Source organism: Populus alba, chromosome 17, assembly GCF_005239225.2.
Source record: "Populus alba chromosome 17, ASM523922v2, whole genome shotgun sequence".
Lineage (NCBI taxonomy): Eukaryota > Viridiplantae > Streptophyta > Magnoliopsida > Malpighiales > Salicaceae > Populus > Populus alba.
In genome coordinates, this window is record NC_133300.1 from 21012460 (window position 1) to 21028181 (window position 15722).

At 34.1% G+C, this 15722-nt stretch overlaps 1 protein-coding gene and 1 long non-coding RNA gene across 3 annotated transcripts; both read right to left on the reverse strand.

Annotated features, from left to right (window-relative positions):
* Nucleotides 1–583: 583 nt before the first annotated feature.
* Nucleotides 584–2699, reverse strand: LOC118037097 (DELLA protein 2-like). 2 transcript variants are annotated; one of them, XM_035042987.2, is made up of 2 exons: nt 1393–2699; nt 584–1100 (listed from the first exon to the last, which is right to left on the reverse strand). In XM_035042987.2, the coding sequence occupies exons 1-2, from the start codon at nt 2549–2551 to the stop codon at nt 1093–1095; spliced, it is 1167 nt and encodes a 388-aa protein (XP_034898878.1). In that variant the 5' UTR covers nt 2552–2699; the 3' UTR covers nt 584–1092. The 2 variants fall into 2 exon arrangements, with proteins under 2 accessions (XP_034898878.1, XP_034898877.1); XM_035042986.2 differs by lacking the exon at nt 584–1100 and adding an exon at nt 1124–1287 and having other exon boundaries at nt 1393–2655.
* A 1579-nt stretch (nt 2700–4278) lies between these two features.
* LOC140954910 (uncharacterized) lies at nt 4279–5419 on the reverse strand. Its single transcript, XR_012168554.1, has 2 exons — nt 4881–5419; nt 4279–4746 (listed from the first exon to the last, which is right to left on the reverse strand). It is a non-coding gene; the product is annotated as an uncharacterized lncRNA (long non-coding RNA).
* Nucleotides 5420–15722: the final 10303 nt, after the last annotated feature.

Here is a 15722-nt window from a genome sequence, read left to right on the forward strand (position 1 = left end):
AATTTTTCAATCTTTTTTTTACGTGTGCAATGCAGAAACTGCTAGCTGGTCTTGAATTTTGTCATGAAGAGATTAGTGTGCTTCATATTTGCCTTGTTTTTTTTCTTTGATTGCTTGTAATAAACAATTTGAGGCGTTGCATTCTGCACTCGTTAATTGAAATAACCAAAGAACTGGAAGGCTTGTTTATTTGTCTGATCTCCTTAGTCATTACCCCTTTGGAATCAGGGAATGATCTCTGTAATTAGCTCTGACGAGCTTCCTCTTGCAGAAAAACATGTCTGGTGGTTAGATCATCTCTCCCTTTTCCTCAACCTAGAATTTCATTTCTTTCTGTTTGATTAACTCGTTTCGTTCTGGTAACAGGATTAAGGCCTTCTTCGTGGGTCAACTTGCTAGGTTACTAGATTGACGCAATAGATCAAGTATCTTAATAAATTCAAATTCATGTTGTTTTTGATGACTTGCTAAAATATATTTTCAGTTAATGCAAGAGATCCAAAGTTCAAATCTACTCTAAATGATTAGCAAAGGATGAATCTAAAGAAGCTTGAGGATTTGGCCGTTAAACTTCAACCAACGATTAGCCATAAACAATGGAACAAAAGGTTGATTATGCATTCACAGTATAGAATATTACCTCTGCAGACCATTTCTTTTCGATCCTCAGTTTGCACTAATTACAAAACTAATCCTCCATGTCACAGTCTCAGTACACAAAAGACAATAATCATTTCTCATACTATATTTTCTCAGGCACAACACGGTGAGGAAATCAGGTTTTCATCAGCAGCCATACTTGACAAATCATGGAGCACTACTAAATCCATGTTATCGAGCACTTGTAACCAGTTTTCCGGCCAAGAACTTCAACTAAATTTAGGAATGAGTTTTTTTGGAAACCTAAAGAACTTGTTTTCTATGCATAATATTAGGCTCTGAAATTCTTTGACAAGATTTGAGGACGTAATTTCCCACGATATATATCAAGGAAGATGTGATGTCGAAAGCGAGGAATGTCTTGTTGGGTGAAAGGAAAATGATCTCCAAGTGCAAGACAATCAGCATACTTCATCACAAATATACCACAATCTACTCCGCTGCAGTTGCAACAAACAAATCACACATAAATACTCATTAATTAATAGAACTGCTAGAATATCCAAAGTGTACTAGAATTATCATCAGCACTGTCATCTTCAGAATCTGAAGAGCACACTTCCTCTGGCTCAATTACTGAAGATACACTTGCATCTTGAATTGTGATGGGATTACTAATGCCAACCCCTTGAGTGATTAAGATTTTTCAGAAATTCAGAAAATACAAATGAGCACAATTACTTGATGATTAAACATAGGAAAAGAAGAGGAAGAATGCAAGATATTATTTACCTCTACTAAACTCAGTTGGATCGATGGGTACCCAAAATGAAATAAAGAACAGTCGGGGACCACAAGATGTGTAGAACATAGGAAATTTACATAAAGTTTCCAACCCTGGACGGAACCCTGCACCACGCAATCGTTCGTTCCACTGATCAAATGTCTGGTGCCGCTCGACCCTGTCAATGCCCTCACACGCAACAACATTGCTAATCTGTCGCCTCCAGTGCCTCTCCAGTACCTCTTCTCTATCTGTCCTAGAAGTAACGAAATTAAAATGATTAAAAACTCTAGAGTAGTATTGGAAAGACAGGGCAAAACGGTCAAAGAAATCAGGACTGTTGTGATCGGCTTCCTGCTCATTAATCAACATCAATTTTGGTTTCAGCTCCTTCAGTTTTGAAAGTACTCTCTCGATTGCTCCCTCAACGGCAAGCAATTTGTGGAATTCAAATTCCCATCTCACTATAACTATCTCATCCTCGCTTGTGCTTTCCAGTTTGAGTACACATTCTTCTATATCAGCAGGAATATTGGCTTCAAATTGTTGGAGCTGGAAATCGATGTTCAACTGTCGTGCCAGTTCAGTGAGTTTTCGTTGCCTTTCTTGGATATGCTTGCTGTCTTTACACGGATTTGGCCCGATATTAGTTAACCGGAATGCTCTATTGGGCAGAAGCCGTGGTAACAAAGAATCATATTCCCGGCTGCCTAGCATGATGGAAAAGTCAATGAAGTGGACTGGTTGCTTTCCAATGACATCGGCAGCGGTAAGGAAATGGATGGGGGCAGGGGTGATTTCAAAATAACGAAGAGAACGTTGGGTGTTCATAAATGAGGATGGAATCAACGGAAAAGGATTTCGAGGATACACTCCATGGACTCGCCTAGCCAGAGCTTCAGCAAAGTAGCTGACAACTTTTTTTGTCACTTCACTGGTTTCCTCGGCAGTCAGACCTTCCATTTCCTCAAAAAGAACATCTGCAAGCTTGAGATTACCACCTGCAACTGCCTTAGCACAATCCATCAATTTGTTGACCAGAGGAGAGCTCATTTCTGTAAGCACCAAATTAAGATCCGGTGGTCCTGTCGTGTGGATGGATAAACAGAATACATGGTGATCTCTTTTCTTTCTTTGGTAGCTTATAACGAAGCATCCGTGATCCATCAGCCCCCCGTTCCCTTCCTCCCTCTTTCCTCGTTTTTTCTTTTCTTTTCTTTCTTTTTCTTTATTGACTATGAATTGCTTTGTTCCTGCAAGCCAATGGCGGGCAGGCAGGTACTCTCTGTCCACACACGTTTGCCGACCACTATATTTGCTTGACTCCCACGCAAGACCATCTTCTTTTGGTCGAGTCTAGTAGGACCCGACTTTACAAGCTTCCTTTCTTCCGAATTGCATCGCTCCTTCCTTAAACACTCCATAAAGTCATAAATTGCTTCATTCTCCGCCACCAATTAATCATTTTAGTTTAAAATTCTTTTTCCATCATCTGATCATCATATGTATTGATATATTTATTGAAATTTATTTATGCGCAGCAAACACACCAACGTGTTAAAGATTTGGATGGGTTATAGTTCAGGTCAAAAAATTTGTAATTTTTTATTAAGTTAATAAAAAATTCTGAAAATTTACATGTAGTTTTCTAATATGATGTTTTAACTTGGATTAATATTTTAAAATTTTTAAAAAAATTCAAAAAATTAATGAAAAATCACAATTTAACTAGTTTTATATTCTTGGACGTAATTTTCAATCCAATAATTAGATTGGGCTGAAATTTTATGAAAAATCTTAAAATATATTGAATATCTTGTTAAAATTTTAGGATGAACGGAGCTTTGTAGTGCTAAAAAAAAGAACCGTCAAATAAAAGCAAAATGACTCATTAAGAGTAAAATAGTTATTTGCCATTAAAAAATAAAACAAATCAATTCTACTTTTCTTTTATATGTTGCCGACTGAGCAGAAACAGAATAGAAAAAGAAAGAAAAGAAAAGGTGAGAGAGAAAGTAAGGGAAAAACTAAAAAAAAAAAATCCAAGGAAAAAAATAAGAAAAGTGAGAGAATAATATTGTAAACTTACAAAATCTAACTTATAAAATATTAATATAAGGAAGCATCAAGTGAAAGAAGAAGGAATTGAGAAAAGGAAAAAAATTTAATTACTTTGTTTTCTAATTGACATAAAATTGTTATTTTATCCTGATTAAGGTGGTGTTATAATATCGATTCAGATTCGATTATAAATAAATTATATTTTACAAAAAATTGAAGGATGTAACTTTAATAATGAATTTATTTTGACTTTTACTTTAATGTTATATATTTTTAAATTTATTTTTTAATATTTTAGATAGTATAATTAAAATAAAATTTTTCTCTTAACCTCAGAAATTAATATACATGAATTAATAACTAATCTTAAAAAAAATTTATATATTTATTTAATAGATATTACAGGAATTCCACACGCCTATGCAGAAGACGCGTCGAATTCTATAGAAATAGACGTTGGCAGCCTTGTCAGGTTAATAATACGAGAAAGGCTAGCAGTTCAACAGCATGACCTTCTTTTCTTAGCTCGGATAGGGGAAAGGGATTCCACAACCCTAATCACACACACATGTATTCATGTAGACACAGACAGATGCAGAAGGAACCGAATATCAAGGGATCAGATATCTAGAATGGCCTGGTAGTCGAGGTTTAGTTGCCACCATTGATGACATTAACCAATTATATTAATATAATCAAGGGGTCTACTTTTGGCACTTGCCAAGCAAAATAACAAAAAAAAAAAAAAATCAAACACCACTGGACCTGGTAAGCCAGGTCAGTGCCTGGCTCATTCAAGAAGGGCTTGCGTGCGAGCTCAAGAAATCTTGGCATTAACAGTTATAGCTCTGTAATTATGTTCTGTTTTTACCATTTCACTTCAATTCAGTACCAATGTCATTTACAAGCAATCCTGGCATTCATTCATGATCTAATGAACCATATTACATCATCTAATGTGATTTGGTATTAACAAGAAATCTATAATTAGAAAAAAAAAACATAAATAAAATGAAAGGAAGCAAATTAAGCATGCTTAGATTTCTTCCTTTGATGGAGGCTGTTGCAGAACAATAAATTATGTTAAGCTAGATAGATACTGTCAGAAAATAGATCTCCACATCAAGCGAAAAGAAATTCAACAATCATCTTTGAAGTGGAAAGTGGAGCTTTCGTGTCCTTTTCGTCCAATCCACGACTCTGTTGCCTTTTTCCAAGTAGAAAGGGCCGGAAATCACCAACAAGGTATCGGATCCGAGTTCACTTCATGTGAAGTTAGAATCCAATCGATACTATGAAGTCTGAAATCCCAAGTTTACTAGTCAGCAGTCAATAACAAGGCATTCAGTTAACAATCCAAGATGAACGGTTCCATCTTCGGTTTTATAACGCTTACGAAAGGGAAAAGTAATTGTTTAGAAGGTGTGACCCATACCCACTGCATGCACTTTGCAATCCTCTTCAGGCCAGCTTTCTTCATTGATTCCTACATGTTCCTTCAGACAAGTCAGATTTTAGTCATCGCATAAATTTTGTCAGCATCATACTGTTCTTGCAATAAGATCCGAAGATGCCTGAGACAAGCACTTTAGATCACGTTTTGCTTTACCTATAAAAGTAATGGGAACAATTATTTAGCCCGAACAAGCTATGACAATGATTCATTAGAAATATCCGACTGTGGTCCGATTCCTTTATCCCCAATCCCCCATCGTAGTATCAGCAGAGTGGTGGCCCACCATATCTCCTATATATATCAAGAAGTTCTGGAAAGCCTGCTTCAAAGCTTTAACTCAACTCATACAAACATGGACATTACTCAAAGCATCAAGCAGTTTTTTCTTTCAATCGCCACTCTCTTGTTCCTTGTCTGGGGCAGAGTTAGATGCCTTCTACCATCACCTTCATCAAATAGATCACCTTCTTCTCCTGCCTTCGACCTTGAATTGCAATCACTGGAAGCACTTTCACAGCTACCCCCGCAAACCCCTCCTGCCACTAACCAAATATCTCAAAACCCAGAAACCCAACCTCCGCATTTTGAAAACCACGCCCCAGAAATGCTGCGACCGCCTCTTCAACCATTACATCCATCACATGCACCACCTGCTCCTCCTGCCATTGACCTCGAATCCCACTCACAAGAATCACAGGCACAACCCTCTGCTACCCAAGAAACACAGCCCTTGCAGTCCACACCCATCAACACAGAGATATTGTCGCAAACAGCACAATCACAGGCTCCTCAACCTCATTCTGCCATGGAAACAGAGCAACAATTAGCACCTCCATCACAACAAACACCTCCCCGTGCCATCAATCCACGACTAATCAATACGGTCATTGTCAGGCAGATATCTGTAGAATGGCCTAGTGTAATCATGGGATTCTGTTTCCAGGCAGCGATTCAAATAGCTCTCCAATACGAAACAACTCAACACTCCAAACTCCCTGTTTTCTTCTACCTGCGTTCTTTTTCCATACTACTCACCTTTGCTTCCCTTTTTGTTTCACAGTTAATTAGCAACAGGTTCCGTGACACCTCCAAGGTATTGGAGAAAGTTGCAACATTCCTTGCCGCCACTGCTTTTTTCACCACCATTGCAACACCATTGACCCTCGCCTTCAAGTGAAATGCAAATAAATCTGTTAAAACTTTTAGCTGACACGCTTTGTGTTGCCAAAATCTGCTTTGAAGGACAGTACGGCTCATACTTCTCAAGAGAAAGAGAAATGTAAGGTAGTTGATTTGTGTGTTTGCTGAGAGATATAATAGTGATACAGTTCTTTATGTCAGATCCAGTTCTACTTCTTTTATTAAGGATTTGTGTTCTTGTAGCTTGCTTCAAGAATTTTCTTGATTAGTCTTAATTAGTGTCCATTGATTAATTCTCTACAAGGAATACAATTGATTATTTAGAACATGGGATCATATGTGCGTGGTGTGCTAAGTATTTGAGTGAAATGTACGAGACTCACCAATCTTGATACTCAATGCTTAAGTTATTTTCTTAATAAAATTACAAAATCAAATGATACAATAAAGTTTTGAGAATAACGAAAAAATTAAATTCAATATACCACAGGAAAATAAAATATATTATATAGTATTAGCAATAATTTTCCTCCCTCCTATCAAACAGCCTTCACATTTCGTCCTTTTTAACTATTTTTTATCCTTTAACACTTCACCTCTAAATCTCACCTGACTAAGTATGAAATGTTAAGGATTCACTAGCTCCAAGAAAATCTAATTTTCTGTCACCAAAATTCCAAATTGAATTATTTTTTAAAATAGTATCCGTTTTATCCTCTCAAAACCGGTGGGATCATAATATATATCTTCTTTTAAATAAGACTCGGATGTGATTTCTCAAACAAAAAGAGCAGTTGATAGATTCCTTCTCTTCAAAAGCTTGAAGAAAGATGGAATCATAAATTCCTCATCGGGTATGTTCTTTCTTTCACGCCGACTATTTTTTTCAGTTACTTTTGTTTTTTCTCCAAGCTTAAAGAAACCCCACCATCGTGGATAGTCGTCGGATCTATCCCTATCTGATTCAAATTTTGAACACAACTTGTTTATTTGGATTTATCCCTATCCGATTATCACCATTGTTTACTTTGGACACGTCTTGCCATCTCAACTTATCTATGAAAAATGACTTGAAGGATCCCCACTCTCATACTACTCCAACTTTCCTCGTAAGCGAATCGTTGAAGAATTTTTTTAAAATTGTTTTTCACATTTGTTTTCTCCAAATTTTCATCCAACCTTTCACACCCGATAGCCAAGGGTAGCCGATTCTTTATCTATTCACCGGTGCAACTTGTTATTCTCTCTCTCTCTCTCTCTCTCTCTCTCTCTCTCTCTCTCTCTCTCTCTCTCTCTCTCTCTCACTATTTGTCAAAATTAAAGTTCCAGGGTTGAGTTTACCATGATCCAGTCAATTTAGGTATGCTTTAGGGAACTTGGAGGGCAGGAATCGTGATTAAGATCAAAGGGGCAAGCTAGTTTAGTTAGATCTCATTAAGACCAAAAGATTTTAACAATAAATAAAGGCAGTCAAAACAAATTACTTGGTAAGATTAAGTTGAAGTACTTTGAAGTAGCAGTGCTTCTGTTTTTATTATTTTGGGATCTCTAGCTATGAAGAGACTAATAAGTAAAAATATGGCTAATGTTACAAGTACAATGGTTATCCTTATCTAATATTCCAGAAGACAGGTTTTGTAGAGTTAATTTTAGTTGAGTCAGAATTTTTTTTTTGTTGATTGTTTTTACAATTTGATTTTTTTAATTTTAATTTTGCCCTTCAATATCAAGTTTAATTGAGAATTGAGTTTTGTAGTTTTATTTAATTTATCTTTTTACATAATAATCATGGTCTCATGACTAGATAGTGAATTTTACAATCTGACTTAGGTGGACTCAGATCTTTTTTTGTCTTTTTTAATATTATTTATTTTTTAATTTCATTCTTTAATTTTTAATTTATTGGGAATTGAATTTCATTTATTTTTTATAAGGTTATCACTTTTTTTTTTGCTTTATTATAAAACAAGATGATAGAGAACTTTTAAGAATATTAAAATGATTTCTTTCCATAATATTGGTAAGTGTATATTTCTTGCAGTTAATCTTTGTTAATTTTTTTGGCTTAGCTTGGTTTATTTACCATTTTTGTTTTTTTCAATCATATTATTAAATTAATCTAGCTTATTTAATATAATGAGTCAATGAACAAGTCTCAAATTTTTCTTGCTTATTTAAAAACACTTGTATTGCTTGATTATTCTTTTTTTAATGTTAGTAAAAATTTGATACATCCCACGGCATATCACGAGACACCAATCTAGTATTGACGAGATATGAGTGAAGGATAAAAGAAGTTTGTTACAAGTTAAAAGACCAAAACACCATAAATATAAAAGGACTCTTAAAATATTTATTTGTATTTCTCCATGTCTTTACTTGCGGGCTTTTTCAAAGTGGTTTTTTACAAAAAAAAAAAAAAAGTCATAATCATAAATAAAAAAATATACGCATACATTTAATTAAATAAATCGAGAATCATCCATGCCAATAAATATAAAAAAGTATTTGTACAATAATAGATATATTATATAAAATCTAACAGAAGATACATCTTAAAACTATGCTCTGATATTGTAGATTTTTTTTAAAAAAATACTTACTACTAATTTGAGAATTCTCTTTCTTGTTTCTAGATCAATTACTTTAGTACTACTTCGATTACTAAAACTAAAGAGATATTCAACAGTTCAAATGTCTTTGTAAATTTTATTAAATTAATTCAGAGAATCAAAAAAAAAAAAAAGAGATAACTATTTTCTTTCAAAGTAAAAACTTTCATTTTAATATGAGTTATGTTCCCATATATATAAGTAAAGAAAACGGTTATTTCTTTTAATAATTATTCTAAGCATTTAGACCATGTTCATCCCTCGTTAGCGAATCAAACCTAACCTAAAACCCAAAATGGTTAATTCTTCTAGATTCCCTCTCTGTAAAAGAAGAAACCAAATATTCTCGCACCTCCTAAAAATGATTAACTGCAAATTAAGAATGGAGCTAGTGTTGATTGAGCATTAAAGGTACAGAATGTTACCTCTGCAGACCATTTCCAGAATATCCCAAGTGTAATAGAATTATATTAAGCATTTTCATCTCCAGAATCTGAAGAGCATACTTCCTCTGACTCAATTACTGAAGATACTCTTGCATCTTGAATTGTGAAGGGATACCTAATGCCAACCCCCTTGAGCGACTAAGATTTTTCACAAAATCAGAAAATACAAATGAGCACAATTACTTGATGATTAAATTAATCTAGGAAAATCAAAAAATACAAATGAGAAATGTAAGGTAGTTTATTTGTCTTTATGTTAGAGAGATGTAACAGTGATACAATTCTTTATTTAAGATCTATATCTAGTTATTTTATTAAGGATCTGTGTTCTTGTAGCTTGCTTAGAGAGTTTTCTTGGTTAAATTTCTTGACTAGACTTGATCATTTTCTACAAGGAATTCAATTTTAGACATTTCTTTACTAATCATTTGTGATAATCTTAGACAACAAGAGTGTTATCAAAGAATTCTAAGCGTTTGAGGACCAAATGTTTTTTTGAAAAAATTATGATCTCGAATTCTGTTTTTGAAGCTGATAGTTTGTTTCATTAAATAAAGTATAAATCAACATCATTTGTCCCCAAGGCATAACTAAACCTAAAACATCAACAAGGACAAACAAAATAATTCATGGAAAAAAATAACAAAAATCATTAAGCAAGCTCAATATCTAACGTGACTAAACTTCTCAAAGCTTGATTCATTGATGGATTTTGTTTGAACTCCATTAAACAATCCAATATCTAAGTTTTAATATATTTAAATATATGTAATTCAAAAAGGTTTTATGGTACTTATAACATCTAGATATGGATTATGTATGAATTAATATATTTAAATCTTAATCAATAAAATTATGATATCTATTAAAAAAATTAAACTCACCCACTAGATTCATATTGACACTTATTATAGAAAAATAAAAATATTGATATCAAATTGAAAAGGAAGAAAATATGAAGAAATGTTTTCAACTATATACTTCAGGTCATAATTTCTAGACATGGATTTATTGTAGAAAATTTTTAAAATTAATCAAAACTTCAAATCATAAGTAGTTTAAGTTACATATTGAATATTTTTTTGGTTAAATGTAAAGTAAAAAAAAAAAAAAAATCGTATCTTATACTAGATCAACACATATCAAAATTCTTCAAATTGTTCAAAAATTTATGATAGTATAGAAATTCATTTATATATTATTTTGATCCCTTATAAATTTAAGTCATTTGTCTTAATAAAATTATAAAATCAAATAAGACAATAGTATTTCTGTACAAATTTGAGAATAACTAAAAAATTAAATTCAATATACATCAAGCAAACAAAATATATTATATAATTATTTGTTAATATTTAATTTAGAAATTGATTTTATCTTTATCAAGACCGTTATTAGCAATAATTTTCCCACCTCCTATCAAACATCCTTGACATTTCATCCTTCAATTTTTTTTACCTTTAACAATTCACCTTTAAATCTCACCTCCTTCAATTTTTTCACCTCAAACCAAAGACAACCTAATTGTCAAGGGGTCAAGTGTTAAAAATATAGAAAAGTGACCAAAGTATGAAATGTTAAGGATGCACTCCAAGAAAATCCATTTTTGTCACCAAAATTTGGGATTAAATTATATTCTGAAATAGTATATTTAACATTATAAATTAGTTTCATCCTCCCAAATCCATTAGTCGAGTGGGATGGAAAACAAAAAAGTCTTCCTTTTAAGAAGATTGACGAAAGAGCAGAAATGTTGATTTATCTTAGAAGATTCCTTCTCTCCAAAAGCTTAAAGAAAGAGAGGATAAAAAATTCCTCATCATTGTCGATCATCGGGTATGTTTACCTTTCTTTCATGCCAACTTTCCTTTCATTTACTTTTTTTTCTTCCCCCCTCCACAAAAGAAAATCCATGGAAGCCCTACCATCGGTTCTACATCCGCGGTCCTAATTGTTGTCCACAAGAGCAATTGAAGATTTGTCACCATGTTGCAACAAACAAATCACACATAAAATACACAAAAGCCCCATCATCTATTGATCGAGTCTAGCAGGACCCGACCTTACATGCTTCCTTTCTTCATCTTACTTTTCATTCCAAGTTGTATTGTCCCTTCCTAGAAACACTTCATTAATTTAAGTAAAAACAAATTTCATTCTCCGCCACCAATTAATCATTTTAGTTTAAAATTCATTTTCCATCATCATATGTATTGATATATTTAGTGAAATTTATTAATGCGTAGCACACACGCCTATGCAAAGACTCGTCGAATAGGAATAGACATGGTCAGCAGCAGCCTTCCCTGATTAATAATTCTAGAAATGCTAGCAATCCAACTACATGACCTTCTTTTCGTAGCTCGGATAGGAAAAAGGGATCCCACATCTCTAATCAAAGACACGCATATATTCATGTAGGCACATACAGACATTTGCCATAGGATTGTTGCTGAAGGAACCGATTATGAAGGAATCAGATACCTAGGAAATGTTCAGGCTAGCAACATCATTACCTGGCATTTGTCTTCCAGGAGACCGTTGATTGATGATAGAGACTTTTAGATATACTTTTGAAATCCAGCTCTCACCTTGACGAGTCAATCTAAAATTAAAATCGTGCTAGATTAAAAAAAATAATAATAAGAGGAAAGAAAAATTTAATGTGATCGGGTTAATTTGATGGTTGACCTAGCAAAATTCGATTAAAAACCTAGTTACAATCGTTGATTTTTTTTTTTTTACTAAAACAATATAGTTTTGATTTTTAAAAAAATTAATGACCCGGGCAACAATAACTTTATCAAAATCTAAAATCCAAATTTTGAACCGGACCAGATCTGAAAACTAATTTGTCATGGTGAGCTAAAGGACTGATCCCAACAGAAATGTTTGGTAAAAGGAAATACATTTTGCTAGCCATGCCTCTTTAACCTCAACATTTGGAGTCGTACTACACAGTAATAGTTCTGTAATTATGTTATGTTCTTACTATTTTACTTTAATTCAGTGGCAAAGTCATTTACAAGCAATCTTGGCTTTCATTTGTGATCTAATGAAGAATATTACTTAAATCTAATATAATATGGTAATAACAAGAAACCTATAATTAAAAAAAAAATAGATAAAATTGTTGGAAGCAAATTAAGCACACTTGGATCTCTTCTTCCTTTGATGGACGCTATTCCAGAAAAATAAATTATGTTTACCTAAATAGATACTGTAAGAAAGTATATCTGAACATGCAGTGAGAAGAAATTCAACAATCTTTGAAGTGGAAAGTGAAGATTTCGTGTTCTTTTCGTCCAATCCACAACTTAAATGCCCTTTTTCCAAGTAGAAAGGGTCGGAAATCACCAACTAGGTATTGGATCTGAGTTGACTTCTTCGTATTCGATAATATGAAGAGGGTCCTAAGTTCCAAGCCCTCTTTCTCCACTATTTGCTACTCGGTAGGCCAGTCTACTAGTTAACAATCCAAGATGAACGGTTCCGTCTTCGGTTTTATGATTCTAAGAAAGGGGAAAGTGATTGTTTAGAAGGTGTGACCATCACCGACTACATACACATGTGCATTCCTCTTTAGGCCAATCTTCTTTCTTTATTTCTTCCTTCATTGCTTCCACTCTGTTCCTTCAGACAAGTCAAGCTTTAGTAATGACAATGATTCATGTCGGAATTCGAAATATCCGATTGTGGTCCGACTCCTTTATCCCCAATCCACCAACGTAGTATCAGCAGATAGTCACTAGTGGTAGCCCACCATATCTCTATATTAAGCTCTCTATGTCTGCTTCCAAGCTTCAACTCAACTCATACAAACATGGACATTACTCACAGCATCAAGCAGTTTTTTCTTTCAATCGCCACTCTCTTGAACCTTGTCTGGGGCAGAGTTAGATGCCTTCTACCATCACCTTCATCAAATAGATCACCTTCTTCTCCTGCATTCGACCTCGAATCGCCATCACTGGAAGCACTTTCACAGCTACCCCCACAAACCCCTCCTGCCACTGACCAAATATCTCAAAACCCAGAAACCCAACCTCCGCATTTTGAAAACCACGCCCCAGAAATGCTGCGACCGCCTCTTCAACCATTACATCCATCACATGCAACACCTGCTCCTCCTGCCATTGACCTCGAATCCCACTCACAAGAATCACAGGCACAAACCTCTGCTACCCAAGAAACACAGCCCTTGCAGTCCACACCCATCAACACAGAGATATTGTCGCAAACAGCACAATCACAGGCTCCTCAACCTCATTCTGCCATGGAAACAGAGCAACAATTAGCACCTCCAACACAACAAACACCTCCCCGTGCCATCAATCCACGACTAATCCATACGGTAGTTGTCAGGCGGATATCTTTAGAATGGCCTAATGTAATCATGGGATTCTGTTTTCAGGCAGCGATTCAAATAGCTCTCCAATACGAAACAACTCAACACTCCAAACTCCCTGTTTTCTTCTACCTGCGTTCTTTTTCCATACTACTCACCTTTGCTTCCCTTTTTGTTTCACAGTTAATTAGCGACAGGTTCCCTGAGACATCCAAAGTATTGGAGAAAGTTGCAACATTCCTTGCCGCCACTGCTTTTTTCACCACCATTGCAACACCATTGACCCTCGCCTTCAAGTGAAATGCAAATAAATCTGTTTAAGACTTTAAGCTGAAACGCTTTGTGTTGCCAAAATCTGCTTTGAAGGACAGTACGGCTCTTACTTCTGAAGAGAAAGAGAAGTGTAAGGTAGTTGATTTGTGTGTTTGCTGAGAGAGATATAATAGTGATACAGTTCCTTATGTAAGATCCAGTTCTACTTCTTTTATTAAGGATATGTGTTCTGGTAGCTTACTTCAAGAATTTTCTTGATTAGTCTTAATCATTGTCCATTGATTAATTTACAACATGGGATCATATGTGCGTTGTGTTCTAAGTATTTGAGTGAATTGTACGGGACTCACCGATCTTGATATTCAATGCTTAAGAGTCCTTTTGTATGGAACTTGTTGCGGTACTTCTCTAGCTGATGATCAAGGAATGATTATCGTGCCTTAAGAACATTGAGTTGGTGAATTTGGATTTAACTCTCATGCCCTAAAAATTGTTTCTGTTAAAGTATTAATAAAATATTTAGGTGTTATCTCTTTCACTCGCATGTGTGATCAAGTGCTTTCTAATTAGTTTGGTTAGTGGGTAAAACCTTGACTTAATGAAGAAATTATAGACATTATTCATATTTGTGATTCTTTTAGACAATGGATAACGATTTCTGAGCGCATGAGGACCAAATTTTAAAAAAGAATTCTTTAGGATCTCAAATGTATTATTATTTGATAATATAAGAGTTTATTTATATATCATTTGATCAACTCGCATCAGGATCTTTTAAATTGTTCAAGATTTTATGGTAGTATAAAGGTTCATTTCTCCCTTATAAAATCAAGTTATTTTTTTTTAATAAAATTACAAAATCAAATAATACAATAAAGTTTTGAGAATAACGAAATTAAATTCAATATACAACAAGAAAATAAAATATATTGTATAGTTGTTTTTTTATATATTTGATTTTATCTTTATCAAGACCCATTAATAGCAATAATTCTCCTCCCTCCTATCAAGCATCCTTCAAATTTCATCCTTTAACTATTTTTTCCTTCAACACATCACCTCTAAATCTTACCTCCTTAACATTTCTCCTTCAAATTTCTCACCTCACACCATTCCAAAACAGCCTAATTATGAAGGAATCAAGTGTCAAGAATATAAAAAATAACTCAAGTATGAAATGTTAAGGATTCACTAGCCCCAAGAAAAATCCAATTTTTTGCCACCAAAATTCCAGATTGAATTATTTTCTAACATAGTATCCGTTTCATCCTCTCAAACCTGATGGGACAACATATATATATATATATCTCAAACAAAAAGAGCAGTTGATTTAATTTAGAAGATTCCTTGTCTTCGAAAGCTTAAAGAAAGATAGAATCATAAATTCCTCACTGGATATGTCCTTTCTTTCATGCCGACTTTTTTTTGGCAATTACTTTTTTCTTCCCCAAGCTTAAAGAAACCCCACCATTGGTTCTTGTCTTGCTTATCATGGATAGTGGTCGGATCTACCCCCGGGTTTTGGATCCGACACATTTGTTGCTTCTCTAGATTTCCAACCAACCTTTCACACGCCATAGGCAAGGGTATATGACGCATATCTTTGACACGCGATCATCGGATAGGTTGACTTTTTTCATCCGAATATTTCTTTCTTTCAATGTTTTTTTGAAGGCGCAATAGGCGAGGCTACGGGGTCACCTACCATTTTCTTTTGGCCTTTTCGAGACAATTGTTATTGTATCTAGCTAATGTGTGGGATGAATCCATAATAATTGAAAAAAAATTTTATTTTCATTCCTTTCTCTTTGGAATTGACATGTTTTTCACTCTTTAAATTCATTTTTTCTAAAAGGGACATGTCTCCTTTCTTTCAACAAACTTTTATTTTTTATACATGTCTCTATCTCTTTATCTCTTTTATATTTATCAATTTTATCATGAAACACTATACCAACATAACACACTATAGCAAGAAGAGCATATGCCTTCACTACTCAAG